The sequence below is a fragment of the Humulus lupulus genome, chromosome 2 (genome assembly GCF_963169125.1).
Source record: "Humulus lupulus chromosome 2, drHumLupu1.1, whole genome shotgun sequence".
Classification (NCBI taxonomy): Eukaryota; Viridiplantae; Streptophyta; class Magnoliopsida; order Rosales; family Cannabaceae; genus Humulus; species Humulus lupulus.
The window spans coordinates 23,843,520-23,860,585 of record NC_084794.1 but is presented as its reverse complement, the minus strand read 5'-3'; the positions used below and the strand labels follow the sequence as shown (position 1 = coordinate 23,860,585).

Here is a 17,066-nt window from a genome sequence, read left to right as displayed (position 1 = left end):
TGAAATTGAGAGATATGTTTGAAAAATTATTATATATTGAGTTGATGGCTAAATTTTATAAATTAAAATTGTGATCAGATTTTTGTATAAACCTTTTTGATCTTTTATATATATATGTTAAGTCATGTAGTGTATTCTAATAAAATTATCAATTATCAAAATAGTGTCTAATATTTTATTTGTTACATGAATTTATAAAATTTATTGTCTTTTTATTGAAGAGGATGGACAATACTAATTTGGTGGAGAATGATTTACATTCACGTCAAAAAATAGATTTTGAAAGTGAAGATGGGATATTGTCTTCAAATGTTGATATAAAATCTCTTCATTCTAAAATTGATGAAGAGGCAATACCAAAGGTTGGTATGGAGTTTAATACTGAAGAGGAAGCTTATAATTTTTATAATGCATATACGTATAAGATAGGTTTTAGTATTAGAAGGAGTAAAATGCATAAAGATTTTTTAGATGGACGGATAATAGATAGAATATTTTGTTGCTCATGTGAAGGTCATCGAGAAAAAGATAAATGAGATGTTATAGTGAAATCTCATCGTGCTGAAACGAGATTTGGTTGTTTGGCAAGAATGAAAATCAATTCTCGTCAAAATAGTAAATATCGTGTGGTCGATTTTGTTATGGAACATACACATGTGACATTAAGTCCTAGCAAAAGTCATTTACATAGATCTCAAAGAAGATTGACTGTAGCCCAAGCTGCCAAAATTGATTTAGCTAACATCTCAGGAATTACTCCTAAGGCAAGTTATGATTTAATGGCTAGGCGAGTTGGTGGGTGCGAGAACCTTGGATATACAATTGTTGATTGTCGAAATTATTTGCAGAGTAAACGAACAATTCAAATGAGAGTAGGAGATACTGGTGGTATACTTGAATATCTTCAAAGTATGCAATTAGAAGACCCTGCTTTTGTTAGTGCCATGCAAGCTGATGAAGATGACATGATAACCAATATCTTTTGGGCAGATGGAAGAATGATGACAGATTATTTCTATTTCGGTGATGTTGTTTCCTTTGACACAACTTACGAAAAAAATAACGAGTGTCGACCGTTCACAATGTTTCTTGGGGTGAATCATCACAAGCAAACTATTATCTTTGGAGCTGCACTATTATACGATGAAACTACTGAAACTTTTGCTTGGTTATTTGACACTTTTGCTAAAACAATGTTAGGAAAAAAGCCAAAGACTATTCTTACTGACCAAGACGCAGCAAAGGAAAAACCTTTAGAGTCTTAATGGCCAGAAACAACTCACCGTTTATGCATTTGGCACATATATTAGAATGCTGCAAAAAATCTTAGTGGGGTTTTTCAAAATTTTAGAGAATTCACAAAGGATTTTAGTAGTTGTATTTATGATTATGATGAGAAGGATGTTTTTATTGAAGCTTGGAATAGTATGCTTGAGAAATATGATCTTGGAGACAATAAGTGGCTAAAAAAATGTTCAATTTGAAGGAAAAATGGGCATTGGTATATGGAAGAGAGACATTTTGTGCAGACATGACAACTACTCAGCGGAGTGAAAGTATGAATAATGTAATTAAGAATTATGTTAGCTACAAGCATGAAATACCAAGATTTTTTCAGCATTTTCAAAGATTAGTTGAGGATCGTCGATATGATGAGTTGAAGGCTGATTTTAAAGCAACTCAAACTTCATTGTCATTGTCTTTGCCAATAGAATTTTTGAAGCATACATCAATTGTTTACACTCCAGATGTATTCAGAATGTTTGAGAAAGAATTTTGCAAGGCTTATGATTGTGCTATGAACATTAAAAGTGAGCATGGAACAGTGTCAGATACAGTGACCCCTCATGGAAAGGTTTATGAGCATATTGTTACATATGATTCTTCTAATGATACAGTGACATGTGGTTGTAAGAAATTTGATTTTGTAGGAATTTTATGTGCACATATTTTGAAGGTATATTCATATAGGAATGTCACAAAAATTCCTTCTCAATATATTTTAAAAAGATGGACAATGCATTCAAAAACTGGAATTTCTTCAATTATGCAGAGCAAGAGTGTGTCTGTTGAAGATGCAAAAGCAAAAATGAAAAAACGTTACAAAGAAGTTTGTAGAATGCAAACTCAGCTAGCAACAAAAGCCGCTGAAGATGAGAAAGCATACAAAATTGTTGTTTTCGCGTTTAGTAAGATTTTTATAGATTTGGATGCAAATGATAGAGCTCAAGGGAAAGAGATTTCAACTTCTACTACCAGACATAATGATATTGAAAACAAGAACTGTTGACTGTGTTTTTAGCCAACGACGTGAGAACGTCAAAAACGATAAACCTTCAAGAGAATTTAAACGACACAGATAGTTTTATCAAGAAAAGTAAATAACACACAAGATTTTTATAGTGGTTCAGCCCCGATCAGTCGGTAATAGCCTAATCCACTTAGAGTTGTGATTATAGATCTGTACTCAAGATCAGATGGACTGAGCCAACTGAGTTTCTTCAATACAGATTGCAAAAATACAAGAATCCTTTCAAATACCAGCACTTTCTCTCTCTAGAATACTCAGACCCACATTTCTAGAAAGAAGAAGCAGAATGCCCTCTCTAATCCCATAAGCCCTCTATATATAGGCTTAGGGTCATACATCTGATATCCCCTAGAATCGGGATATTTTATTATATTTATTACATTTAAATTACAAAAAACATTCAAAATGTAACAAAACCCCCAATTTGTGGGAAGAATGAGAGATTCCCGCATATCTTGTTGAAGTTGTTTCTGGGAATCTTGACTTAGTCCTCCTCTAGCTAGTTGATCCACCTCACCTCCACTCTGGTCGATCATACACATGCTGGTCGGACATACACTTGCTGGTAGGACATGCAAGTGCTGGACATGCACTTCTCTCCTCTAACATGACACTCTCCTCTAGCATGCCATTTCTTTATTTGGACAACCATGCACTGGTTGGACATATGCGTAAAGACCAAATTCTTGGTCTCTCTTCGGACCACATCCTTGGGGTCTCCTAGGACCACTCTCTTGGTTCTCCTCAGACCAAAGTCCCTTGGGCTCTCCTCAGACTACATCCTTGGGATCTCCTAGGATGCACTCTCCTTAGTTCTCCTAGGATGCACTCTCCTTAGCTTTCCTAGGACCACCCCCTTGGGGTCTCCTCGGACCACACCCTTGGGATCTCCTAGGATGCACTCTCCTTAGCTCTCCTAGGACCACCCCCTTGGGGTCTCCTCGGTCCACACCCTTGGGATCTCCTAAGATGCACTTAGCTTGGTTATGACATCTTTCAAGCAGTCCAAACTCTTCACCAGTCTACCGGGTCACTTTATCACAACTCTGTGGAGTTATTGTATTTATTGACTATTAATCTATCTTTTACTGACCATGCACTGCCACTTGTCACCTTTATTGCCACGTCATTGATCTCCAATTTTTGGGGATAACAAGAACAATAATGGAATAAGTGATCAAATTAAAGGGTTTAAGACTAAAAGAAAAGCTCATGGTGGATCTAGAAGAATTAAAGGTGCACTTGAGAGACCCAAAAATAAGAAAAAGATGGTTAAGGAAGATTCTCCATCACAACAGGTAATGTGAACTTAGTTTTAAATATTATCATTTATAATTGTTTTCATAGTCTTTCTTCTAACCGTATTTTGATGTGCTATAGGATTTTCATGAACAAAAAGCAAATGATCAAATCAATAATGGAAGTGGAATACCGTTTTTGTCTTCTAATTATTTTCAAGAGAATATGTCATCTTCATCAGCAAATATAGCTTCCTTTCATCAGAAAGAAGTATTTATATTGTCACATCTATCATTTATTCTATGCTTTATTTATCAAACTTATTTTCTATAATAATGTATTTAAAATCTTAATTTCAGATTCCACCATATACTCATAATTATGATGGTTATGAAGATCTAAATGAGAATACAAGTATGACTGAACTATTGCAACAGGTAATTAATTGTGTATGTATCCATATATTGTTTGCAGACATAATTTTATTAAATATGATGATATTTACTGTAACTTTTCTTTTTTGCAAGCTATATCAACTCCTACTACATTTCAAAGATTTATTGGCAATTATTTTCAAAAATCACCACAGTGATAATGAACGTTTTGCATTTTGATATATGGTTTGAGACTTTATATTATAAACTCTTTGTGATCTTGGCCAAACATAAAGAGTTTTTTGTTTTAATATAAATTTTTCTATGTTTTTGTTAGTTTGGCAGTTGATTATTAAAATCTATGATGATTTTTTTTAAAGTTATCTATGGTGATTCTTTATTTTGTGTTTGTTGTCCTTGTTGGAACTTTCCTTTGTTTGAGGCTCCTCCCCTTTGATTTGGTAAAATTTTAGTCCACGTTTAAAATTTTCAGTATAATAAATTTTTGTTGGTTCATAGTACTATTTTCTTTTATTGAATGAATTTTATTTGATATATATATATTGTAATATATATATATATATTATATATAAATATGAAAGTGGAGAAAACTAGCAGAGAAATTTGGGAAGAGACAGGAGAGAGAATGTGGCATTTAGAAGAGATTGCAAATAATTTTTTATTTTTTTCGTATGGGACTGCAGAAAAGAGGTCATTAATTGCAAAAAAGTCCTCCTGCACTAACGGTGGTGTTAAAAGTATATGAGTTAATAAAAAATCTGTTAAATGTATATGTGGCATTTTAATTGAGTTGTCCATATATAAGTGGTTGGGACATGAATTGGGACATGTAAGTGGGACAGAAAATTTGGTTCCTTTAGATGAGATGAATAGGAGTTTAAACGCCCCATTTTTTCTAGAGAAAATTAAAGAATAGGAGTTGTGTGTTTTGATAGCCACAAAATTTGTCCGAAAGGAAAGATGCATTTCTGCAAAGCACAAATAGATTTGTGACAAAAGTGAAAGAACAAAAAAGATCAAAAAAGACTTTTGGCCTAAATATGGTTTCAAGGTTTCAAAGCCCAATGTTCATCCAATTTGTACATTGAAACCCAATATCTATCCAATTTGTACATGGAAAATTGATGCATATATTGTTGGTATTAAGAGAATAAATGAGAGTTATGCATCGAGTGGGCCCTTTTATAAATATTAATAGCAGCCAAGATCTTACACATATACATATATTAAATCACATACAAACATATTAGAGATTACCTCTTGTAGTCTATCAAGTGTCCTCGAATATTTTTGTATTAAATCAACGATCTTCCTATCCAAATTTTGAAAGCTCACGTCTTGATCATTCACCAATCCTCAAACACACAAGTACGTGTGTGAGCACTTAGGATTCAAAATGTTGATTTAGGACTCTCTAGATGTACTAAACACATGATATCTAGAGAGGTTTGATTAGAGAGTTGATGAATTGAATAGTTTTTAGGTTTAGGAAAATTGTCGCTTCTTGTCTAAGAGAGAGTTTGAGAGTCAATTTTTAATTGCATAAAAAATTATCCCTGAAAGTATTGCTCTTTCAGTTTTATAAAAAATAATTAACTTAATTAATTAATATTTATTTTATTAAAATTAAACTAAAATAAAACTTAACAGTTATAACCTATTTAAAAGGAATAATTAAATAATTGATTAAATAAATAATTTTGAAATTCAAAATTCAAATCCTAGGGATATCCTGTATGGCGCCACACTCACTGCATAGTGAGTGTGTCGACCATACCATTAGGGTTATCCCTCCCTAATTTTTTCATTTGTTTGTTTAATCAATATCAATATATTTACCCCAAAATAAATATCAATTAATTCAAAATTAAATTTATCTTAAAATGTCAGTTTTAAATAAATAAATATCTTATTCTAAATAAGATATTTAGTAATATCTCTCTTCATATTAATCCAAACATGGTTAACATTTATTTTAACCTATAGTTTTCAAAATAAAAACTATATAGTTAAATAACTAATTAATCAATTTCCCATAACTATCAAATAATTATTTCCTTACCTCGAAAAATTAATTCATTTGCAATTAAGTTTTTCTCTCTACAAATCTTTCTTTTGACATCTTTACCCTTGATAGTGTAGGACAAATGTGATCTAGGGACTATGAACCTATTACACGAAGCTCCAACAAACTAGATTATTAATCAAATTCATTAATTCAATAATCTTATTTATTAATTTCATGATTACTCCACTATAAATATAGAATTGCACTCTAAGTATTTATAGAATTATATTTACAGAGTTTTCTCTTGTAGTCTATTGCTATAATCAATAAATGTAGTTCTATCATCCATTTATTAGTTCGTTAATTAGAACTGGTCAAAATTACAGTTTACCCATCTAATTACCTCTTGATCCTTAAGTACCATTAATTCACTAACAAATAATTAATATATAATAAAATTATAGATTTTAGTTCAATAACTATCCAATTCAAGAATTAACCCTTAAGAGAACCAATATTTGATCCGTTAGGAAAGTATGGATTTCATTATTGTAATTCATGTTCCCATCCATTCATGATATTGAATTTCCAAAATAAAAGTCATTAGCCTCGTTATACTAAGAAACATTAACGAGTTAATCAAATGATCTAATAAATACAAATAAGAGTTCATGATTTAGACTAATATACAAATGATTATCTATTATGATAAGAATTAAATCTTTATATCAAACAACAAATTTATAAAGATAATTAATTCTCATCGGTCCTGTCATATATAATCTTTATTATATATAACACATTCACTAAGATGTCCATCCATATTAGTAATCTGAATCTAGTTCACTCATATCTCGTATACTTAGTAAACCACAATAGTAACTATTCATTAAAAATTCCTTACTTTAATATGTTATTGACTATTTTATTCATTATATATTATATATGATCTTAATTCTCTTATACTAATACAAGATTATATTATCGTGAATGAATAAGGAATTTTCTTGATATTATTATATAATTAATTCAAAAAATAATTATAACATTCAAATTTAATAAAATTGTAGTTTTATTTAAATTAATAAAATTTCTTTACACGTTGTCTGACCTATTGAAATATTATGAAACCAAAAGAAAAATCCCAATTATAGGCAATAACTCTTGAACCAAATATATATACATAAATATATATATATATGTGTGTGTCTACAAAGCATGGACATTGTATTTATCATATGTATATATGAATGAGTGTTAGAAAGGAAGCAAATGCAGTAACGTGATGTTGGATTGTTGGACTTTAAATATGTAATCCATTATGAATCATAAAATAAAGAAGAAAATAAATCTTTCAATAGTCTAAAGTAAAAAAAATACTATGTGTAAAATATGTATGTAGTAGTACCTAAAAATTCAGTGCTATGTGATTCACACTATCATAATATCATAAATCTAAATAGTTGACCTATATACTTGAGAACGCAACGCAATGGACAAAATTGAAGATAGATGATTGCTACAATTAAACCTTCTTCCTCTCCTTAAAAAAAAAAAAGAAGAGAGCTAAAGAGATTCTATAATACACTCTCTTTTGCACTCTCTCTAATCTAGAGCCATGTGTCCTTTTTTTAAAAGAATATCTATTTTCACAAATTATATAGTCATAAAATTTTAACTTTATTACATTTATATACCCCATTGATAATTATACATTTAAGGGATATTTGCGGCAATAATGCCTATGCAGTTCATTTTATTGCACTTAAATGCTTATGTAAAAAAATTTGCGGCAATAATGCCTACCGTTACAATTTTAGAGCAGACGTTGGTCCCTGGGCCGTTAGGGGTATATTTGATACACGTGTCACGACCCGATTGGGTTAAATTAGTAAAATTTATAACAAAAACAATTAATGGTTATGGTTTTTAATTAAAAACAAAAAAAGAAAACTAACTGTGATTAATTAATATGACTAAAAAAACCGTTTGTCTAAAACCAAGTTCTAAAACTAATCTAAAACAAAAAAAACTCAAAGCTCCATACCCAGAAAAACGATGAAGATGAAGCTTTCCCCCCGACCACACCCAGACGATCCACCCCCGACAGTATAGCACGTGAACCCAGTAGAAGAAAACTTGTAATTCCTTCGAATTGGGGTTAGGGCATCTTTTGCATCGGGTTAATGGAGAATGGAAAAAATTGCCATTGTCGACTACCAATGCCAGTGGTAGAAAGAACGGCTTGGACAAACAAAAATCCTGGGCGAAGATTCAGAACATGCAACAAGTATCGGGTAAGATCTCCATTTGTTTTTGTAATCTAATTCATTGAATAAATGGTTATGGGTGTTTACTAGAAATTTTGTATGTTTTGGTGATTTCAGATTCATGGTGGGTGTAATTTCTTTGAATGGATAGACCCTCCAATGTGCCATCGAGCAAAGATGGTCATCCCTGGACTACTAAGAAAAATTGGTGGCCTTGAAACTGAAATCACATCCCTAAGTACGACAACTGACATTGGAAGTCATCGGCAATGCAGTGGTTCTTCAAATGGATTTGAGACACAATCTCACAACCTTCAAAATGTTGGAAGAGAAAGCTGTGAAAGTTGTGCTGAAAGCAGGGGTAGAGTAAATGATGGAGGTCGAATGCAGTGTTACTACTTTTTGAATACTATGTATTTTGCTGTAATTCTATTGGTTGTGGTTATTTGGGCTACAAAATCAAAGTAGAAATTGTTGGTATTGTTAGTTTATTTTTGGGTAATCTTCATGTGCAGTATTGACAATGACAAAGCTATTGCACCCTAGGCATTGATTTGTAATGAATTTTGTTGTAAAATGAAACCCCAAATCAATGTAATCTATCTTGGTCTATTTTGAATTCAGTATTCTAGTTTATGTATTTTGTGAAATAAATATGATCAACAACTAGTTACATTCATTACCATAAGAGATAGGTACAAAAATATAGGCCTAAAAAGCCAAATGTATCTGATTTGTACATGACCAATATCATGGCCAGCATGACCCTGTCATGACTCAAAAAACAGACACCAAAATACATGACTCTAAAATGGTCAACATAACAGACACCAAAATACAAGATTCAACCACTAGTTCAAAATAAAATCAAAAGATGAAACTCCTTTCAGTCAGACAGTATCAGGTTGAGCATTGGTTGCACCACTAGTTCCTCCTTTAGCATGTTGTTTCAGTCTTTTTTCCTTCCTTAAAAGTGTGGATTCAGTTGGGTTCTGCAGTGGTGGACGACCTCGCTTTTTGACCACACGATTCTAAAATAGGTTGAACAAACAAATATTTAGCTCCAAATTCACAAAACAATGATAAATCAACTAATCAATGATAAAAATTATCTGGACTGAGAAGAAAGCATAAAGTTTATACCTCAACCACCTTAGCAGATTTGCATGTTTCTCTCCTGTGGCCTATTTTCAGACAATTGCTGCATGTTTTAACTTGTCCAGTTCTTCAAGCTTTCTTTAAAGTAGGTGGAGGTTCATCTGTCTCCCTTCTCCTAGCTTTCTTAGGTCTTCCAGGCAGCTTCGTCTCAGGTGGTGGATCAATTGGGTTGAGTCCTGCCTGAGGCCACATATCTGGACTAGGCATAGGATGCACACTCTGTTCATATGCTTTTTGCAATGATTCTTTTTTATAGAATCCGTGGACATAATCAAAGACATTACCTCCCATGAACCAGATAGTAGCTAGTGCATGGCCACAAGGAAGCCCAGATAGTTGAAACCTCCTACATGTACAAGTTCTGAATTCCAAATCGACAACCAAGGCACTACCATTGCTGCATTGAACCTGAAACTGAAACTTGTCAGACCTAGTAACCAGACAATGCTTTGCAACCTCTTTTTGCTTCTCAATTATCTTCAAAATTCTCTTCCCCACAGGTTGAGTCATCTTCTCCAACTCAGCTTTTTTGTTATAAAATCGAGACATCAACCAAAATCTAATTTTCTTTAGTAAAGTTATAATTGGCTTGTCGCGAGCATCAAGTATGGCTGCATTAAAACTCTCACACAAATTATTCACCAAAATGTCACATTTTGGGTACTCTGAAATATGTGACTTAGTCCATTCTGTGGGGTTCTTCCCTGCCAGCCAATTGTAAGCACCATCCGAGACATTCTTGACTTCTTGCATTGCTCAAGCAAACTCAGCTTGTGTTGTAGTATTAGCTGCTGCCCACAAAAGTTGCTTAAGTAAAAGTCCAGGATATTCCTTTTTAAAGTTAGCATGAAGATGTCTAACACAAAACCTCACCTCACACCCACTAAAGATGGCTCCCACTGCATTTTCTAATCCTTTTTGACGATCACTCATCATTGTCACCTTGGTGGGACTCAAACTCCCAATATCAGCCTTCAATAGCTCCAAGAACCAAGTCCAAACCTCAGTGTTTTCCTTTTCAGCAACACAGTAGGCAATGTGAAACATGGAGTTATTACCGTCAATGCCTACTGCAGCCAATAAAATGCCCTTACAATATCCTTTTAAAAAGCAGCCATCAAGACCAATTAGAGGTCTACAACCCCCCAACCAGCCATCTCTACATGCCTTAAGACAAATATAAATACGCTGAAATTGCCTTCTCCCATTAACCAAATCAGTTTTCAACTTCACAGTAGAGCCAGGATTGGTAGCCAACAACCTCTTACAGTAGTCATCAAGAATGACGTATTGTTCCTTGACAGACCCATCCAACATCTTCCTTGCTTTTGTCTTGGCCCTGTAAAATGTCCAGCTAGACACACGTGAGTACTTGGTCTTTGCAGTTATCTCCCTAAATACATTTTATTCCATACTCGGATTTAGCCTAAATTGCTCCAAAAAGTGCTTTGCAAGCCAAGTTAAGGTCAGCTTTTTATTGTCCAAAACAATGCCATAACTATGCTTGTCAACAAGTGTTTTGACCCTCATTGTTTTGCCATCTATCTTGTTAACTATTGAAGCAAACAACATTCACTCACAGTTTGCACCCTTGCACTTAACTCTAACTCTATTTGAATCATTGGCAATAAATACATATTCTCGATCACCTTCAATAAAGTACTCCCTTATTGCATTCCTTAAAATTGTAACAGTGGCAAATTCCATGCCAAGAACAAATTGGAAGTTTTGCATTTTGGTTTTCAGGTTGAATTCTTTGGAATTTTTACCAGCATTAAACTCATCATCTGACTTCAATTCGTGTAACTCCTCCTCAGAACATATACCATCTGAGTCTCCATCATCAAGATTTTGAGTACAAAAATCTGAAACTGATCGCCACCACTTCCTAGGGTCTGGCTGTGTACCCTTCTCTATCTCAGCTTCAACATCTTGCTCAAACTCTTCCTCCTCCAATATGAAATCTTCATCACTTTGATTTCCTTTCCCTTTTCTGTCACGCTGAACTTTGTCTTGGCTCTTCTCAGCTATATTTTCCCTCACATTAGCTTGAACTTTGTCTTGGCTATCCTCAGATGTATTTTCCCTCACATCAGCTTGCTTTCCTTTCCTATTTCTGTCACTTTGAACCAGGTCTTGGTTCTCCTCAACTGTATCCTCCCTCACATCACCAATATCATCATCTGAATCTAAAAGCACAACCACCTCTGGTATTTGGTCTTCCATATCACTTTCATCATCCATGTAGTCAAACTCTTCTTCATATTTCTCTTTATCAGGTTCATCAAAGGCAGCATCATGAAATTCCTTAGAATATTGATTAGCATCAAACTCTTCTTGTTCCCCATCAATGGTTGCATCAACAGGGATACCAACAACATCTATAGGGACATCACAATCATCTGGTAATTCCTCTATAATACATCTTTTCAGAGGAGGTAAAATGTTAGCAGGGACATGTTTAACAGCTTCTGAATCTTCCTTCCAATCTAAAGGTAGAACTGTTTCAGGAAAAACAAGAAATATGTCAATCTTTGTAGCCCGATTCCTCTCAATATCCTCTACAATTCTTAGGATCTCCTTATCCTTACCACCATGAAGCCCATATTAAGCACCTTTCCTATTGGTTTGTACATAAAACCCACTGGAAGTTTATGTCCTAAGTCCAAGGCCATTCCATCCAATTCCATCCTAGTGAAGTAATCAGTATCCACCCAATCAACATAATCAACTTTACCTCCCTCATATCTTCTATTGCCGAATGGAGTAAACCAGCTTCCCCCATGGTGTATTGCAATAGTGAAGATGTTAGTATGACCACCTGTCAATAGAAATAAAAAATGCAATGTCAACACTTCACACACACACAAACCGAAACACAATATAGTTCACACACTTGAAGAGCAACATAGTGTACCACACGATTGAACCATGAACCACAACAACAAAGATTCATTTCAATAAACAAAGTATATATTTCAATGGACCCCACTCTATCAATTGTATGCACATGCTTCCCAACAACATTTTTACCCAAATTTAATAATACCACCTACCATAAATCAACAATATTCTCACCCCCAAAATTTTTTAAAATCGACACCCTTCCCCGCCCAAAGTGCTCTATATAGAGCATCATTATCATTCTCCCCCAAAAATAACTGCATGAAGACTTTGAGAAATGAAACCCAATCAACAGAAAAGAACTCACCGTAGTCGGGTGGTTGTTCCCCCGGTTGTCGAATGGTCGGCATTGTATTGCAATAGTGTCGTCGTCCTCTCCTCCGGTTGTCGTCGTCTCTTCGATCGTGGGGGGAAAGATGATTTTTCTAGGTATGGATGTAACGACCCAAATTCACTAATAAGGCTTAAGGGCCTTGGTTAGTGTGCCAGGAGGGCATGATGGGAATTATGTGTGATTATTATGATTTAGATGCATGATTATGATTTAAGCATGTTATATGATTACTTGAGTACTTGAGTACTTGAGATGCATGACTATGTGTGTTAGTGTGCATATAGGCCCAGATTAGGTTAAAAGGGCATAATCGTAATTTTAGCCATTATGGGCATAACTGCTTTGATATATGTGATAATTGTTGAGACCACATTATTATGTGGATATGTCTGTGATCTGTGGCTCGAGACGATCCTAGTGAGCAAAGTAGCGTAAAAGTCATAGTGGGGATTTATACCCGGCTCGGGGTGAGCTCAGGGGTGTAAATGGGAATTTAGTGGATAAGCTGGAGATTTTTGTAACATTGAGGAATGCTATTGGTGATTAGTTAGGTATCGGGAATTAAGCGGGAAATAATAGAGACATTCGAGGAAGTAGCGGAAATTAGGCAAAATGACTAAAATACCCTTAAGTGGACTAAAGGATTAGAGTTAATTGTGAGGGCATAAAGGTCATTTGACTTTTAAGGATGGGTATTACTGAGGTTTTAGGATAGTGGAATTTATAGAATATCAAAAGGGTCTGAAAAAGAAGGGAAAAGAAGGAGGGAAAACAGAGAGAGCTTCTCTAAGTCGGTTTACACTTTCCTTCACCTGTTTCTTGTGAATTTCTGGAGTAAAGCTTAGAGGAGAGCTGGGATAACTAAACCTCAAGGACTTTGATCTAAGGCTAAGGAATTGACAGAGGTTTAACAGGGTTTCACCAATACTTGAGGTAAGATTTTAGAGTTCATCCATTTCTGTTTCTGGTTTTTTTAAGCTGTGGTACTTGAATTGAATTGAATGGAATTGAATGGAATTGAATGGAACTTTAGGGAATTCAGGCTTAGGGCTGAGGAGCAGCAATCCAAGGGAGCCTAGGGTTAGCTTGTGGCCGAAATTCTATCAAAGGTATGAATTCTAAGCTCTAATTCTGAAGTTCAGCTGGTTTATGTTGGGTTCTGAAGTTTGGAGGTGGCTATGGTGAATTTTGAGTTTGTGATTGCATGTGCTTGGAGTTTAGAGGTTTAGGGTGCTTGGGATGAGTGGAGTGTGGTCATGAGGTTGTTTTTAAGTTTGGGTAAGAGTTGGCAGAGGTTTGGTTGAGTTTGGCTCGAGAAAATCGCACAAGGGAAATTTTGGTGTTGGGCTGTCTGTGACTAGCGCTACAGCGCTAGCCTTTGGGCGCTGTAGCGCTAGGCCATCTTGCTGAGGGGATTTGGTTTCTGTCTGTAGCGCTATAGCGCCCTCCCAAGAGCGCTGTAGCGCTACCCTGCCTTCTGAAGGGGATTTTAGGGTATTTTGCAAGGGTTTTTGACCTAAGGTTTGGGGTTTGGTTCCACCACCTTGTTTGGTGGAACTAGGACATCCCGGGGGCTCGGGATTAGCCCCGGGGCTAGGTTTTGAACTTGAGGGTTGATGTTGACTTTGGCCATGATTGTGTTTAGGTGAGCGCTAGGGCTCGAGTGGGATCGTGCTCAAGGTGTCGAGGGATTAAAGCTATTGAATTGAAAGGTAAGAACACTGCACCCGAATGTATGAATGTGATGGGACTAAGTGCTCCTGAGAATTGTTTTGTGTCATCGTTGGTATTATGCCAAGGGACACATGTAATCAGTCTAAGAGTACCGTACATGAATTTAGCGCATGGGACGCGAATTGGCCACTGGGAGCCAGAAACGAAAAGATAACAGAGGGAGCAGCTTGTGAGCGCTAGCCCTGGTTATCATCTGAGCATTGTGTTATATGAGCTGAAATGCTTTGTATATGAGATACTTGACTATTGATATGCTTGAGTTTATGAGATGCTATATGAGAAATTGATTTGACAGCTAAATGTGCATGCTCTATTATTGATGTGTGTTCTTGCTGGGCCTTGGCTCAAGGGTGCTACGTGGTGCAGGTAAAGGCAAGAGCAAGCTGGACCAGGCCTGAGGTGGAGAGCTCCGAAGTGAAATGTACATAGCCAGCCGTTCGATCACCATGATCGAGGAGTGTGTCAGGACAGAGATCACCTAACTGCTCATTTTGCTTTAGTATGGCTGTTAATGTATTTAAACTTTGTAACTTTTGTAAATGGCTTTTAAACTGTCAATTTTGGGATCCCATGTTCGTAAACAATGTTTAGTAATGAAAACGTACTTTTGAGACCAAAACACTTTTAATCCTAGTTCCTCTACTATTTCAGTACACGCTTTTACTTTAATGACTTGATTAGCAAGTCTGGCACTTTATAAACACACAGTGTAGCAGTCTTGGCTATCCAGGGCGTTACAATGGAGTTTTGAGTTTTTTTTGTTTTAGATTTTGGGTCTCTGTTTTAGACAATCGGTTTTTCTGGTTATATTAATTAATCAAGGTTAGTTTTTTTTTTTTTCAAATTAGAAACCTGAATAATAAATAGAGTTTTCTTTTTAAATTTTAATAATTTAACCCAATCGGGTCGTGACACGTGTATCAAAATATATGTAGAGTCCAAGAACTTTACTTAGCTAGTTAGATAGTAGTATTATAATATTTATAGCATTATCTTTGTAACTGTGGATTTTTGGTTCAGACCGGGAATTATTTGGACACTCATAGTAGTACTTATAGATTTTCTAAGTTTAACCTATAGTTTAAGAATATTAATTTTAACCTAAGGTTTGATTAATATGACTGATATTAAGGATAATATTTATTATACTATAAGGTTTAGATAACAACCAATAAGATTTTAAGCACATGTTATGTATGGATGATTAAGGATTAAGTATTTTGAGGATTTAATTTAATAAGGGTAAAGTTTGAATGCTCTAAGGTCAGTCAGCAGCTTTGAATACGTTTAAGGGCTTAGTCAAGGCTGTTTACTCCATTCAAACTTAGCTAAAAATGTGTAATTTCGTGTTTAAATAATCAGCGTATGCCGATATATCGCAGCACGTAGATACGGAAAACACGAAACGATGCACGACAGCCTCGGGCATACTGGCCCAGGCGATATATCGCCTACAGGGGGCGATATATCGCCCCTCTCAGCTTATTTTGAAACATTTTGAAATCGTTTTCCATTCAGCCATTCAACCTCTTGATAAGTCCAGCATCTTTTTGAACGAGTCTTCAGCCTCTGCTGAACGATTATTCAAATTATTTTCACCTAAAAAGCTATTATTTTTATTCAAGTAAAATTAAGATCCTTTCATTCCTAAACTCTATAAATAGGACCTAGTACCCAGCCATTATTCATCTTTTGCTCTAAGTCCAGAGGCTGCAAGTGCTAAGTGAGTGTGAGAGTGTAAACACCTGGGTTGGGGAATCATAAGCTTATCAAACACTTGGGGAAGTAAGGTTCATAGTATTTCGGTTGAGGTTAGATTGGTCTTACAAGTCTTCAAGGTATTTTCACACTCTAGTTCATTGGTATTATGTTATTTTCTTTCTCATAGTCTTCTACTCAGTCTTCTAACCTTATTCTTATTTTGGTTAGAAAATCTAAGAACTTGCACATAAGTTTTTGGTAAGTATGTTTCTCAAAGGTTTAGTCCTTTCATTCCTTTCATTTCTTTTTCTTCAAATCTACTCACCCTGTTATATATGGTTTTAGGAGTGTTCCAAAAGTCCCAACTCTGTCCTCACATCCCGGTAACTTTGGTAAGGAAAATAAGATAGAATCTATATGTTATATGCTTATGTTATCTTATGTTTTATGCTATGAAATATGTTATAAAATATGTTATGAAATATGTATGTTTGTAGGCTTGGGCATATGACCCATTTGACTAACAAGACCCCAAATAGATTATGGGCATATGACCTGCTTAGCTAGTAGGACTCCACTAATCTCATGGGCATATGACTTGTTTAGTCTATGGGACCCCAAGTAATAATGGTCATTATAGTATGTGTATGATATATATATGTTATGTTATGTTATGTTTTTATGTTTCTTATGAAATTTATGTATATGAACTATGTGTTAGATTTTCCTTGCTGGGCATTAGGCTCATTCTTTTTTTGTTTATATGTGCAGGAAAATAGCTATAGTGGCGGGAAAGATTCGTTGATGCTTGGGAGAATGTGTATCGGTGATGAATGGATTCAAGGAGTCGAGAGTTCGATTCGAGGATGTAGTCTTGTTTTTTTTATGGTTTTACATGTATTTTTTCGCACTTGTTATGTAATCCCTTTTTATTTAAAATTATGTTTTGTTTTGTTTTTAAAACAATGAGATCCCATATCCTAACCTAAATTCTATGTAAGGTTCAACTCTT

General features: G+C 34.9%; 3 protein-coding genes across 3 annotated transcripts; 2 read left to right on the top strand and 1 right to left on the bottom strand.

The window, feature by feature from the left end:
• The first annotated feature begins 224 nt into the window (after nucleotides 1-224).
• LOC133814041 (protein FAR-RED IMPAIRED RESPONSE 1-like) lies at nucleotides 225-1,265 on the top strand. The gene is made up of 2 exons (XM_062247059.1): nucleotides 225-362; nucleotides 849-1,265. Exons 1-2 carry the CDS (start codon nucleotides 225-227, stop codon nucleotides 1,263-1,265), a joined length of 555 nt encoding a protein of 184 aa, XP_062103043.1.
• A 206-nt stretch (nucleotides 1,266-1,471) lies between these two features.
• LOC133814040 (protein FAR1-RELATED SEQUENCE 9-like) lies at nucleotides 1,472-4,273 on the top strand. Its single transcript, XM_062247058.1, has 6 exons — nucleotides 1,472-1,957; nucleotides 2,054-2,285; nucleotides 3,500-3,609; nucleotides 3,692-3,820; nucleotides 3,910-3,987; nucleotides 4,262-4,273. The coding sequence occupies exons 1-6, from the start codon at nucleotides 1,472-1,474 to the stop codon at nucleotides 4,271-4,273; spliced, it is 1,047 nt and encodes a 348-aa protein (XP_062103042.1).
• A 5,177-nt stretch (nucleotides 4,274-9,450) lies between these two features.
• LOC133814039 (uncharacterized) lies at nucleotides 9,451-10,134 on the bottom strand. The gene has a single exon (XM_062247057.1). It carries the CDS (start codon nucleotides 10,132-10,134, stop codon nucleotides 9,451-9,453), a length of 684 nt encoding a protein of 227 aa, XP_062103041.1.
• Nucleotides 10,135-17,066: the final 6,932 nt, after the last annotated feature.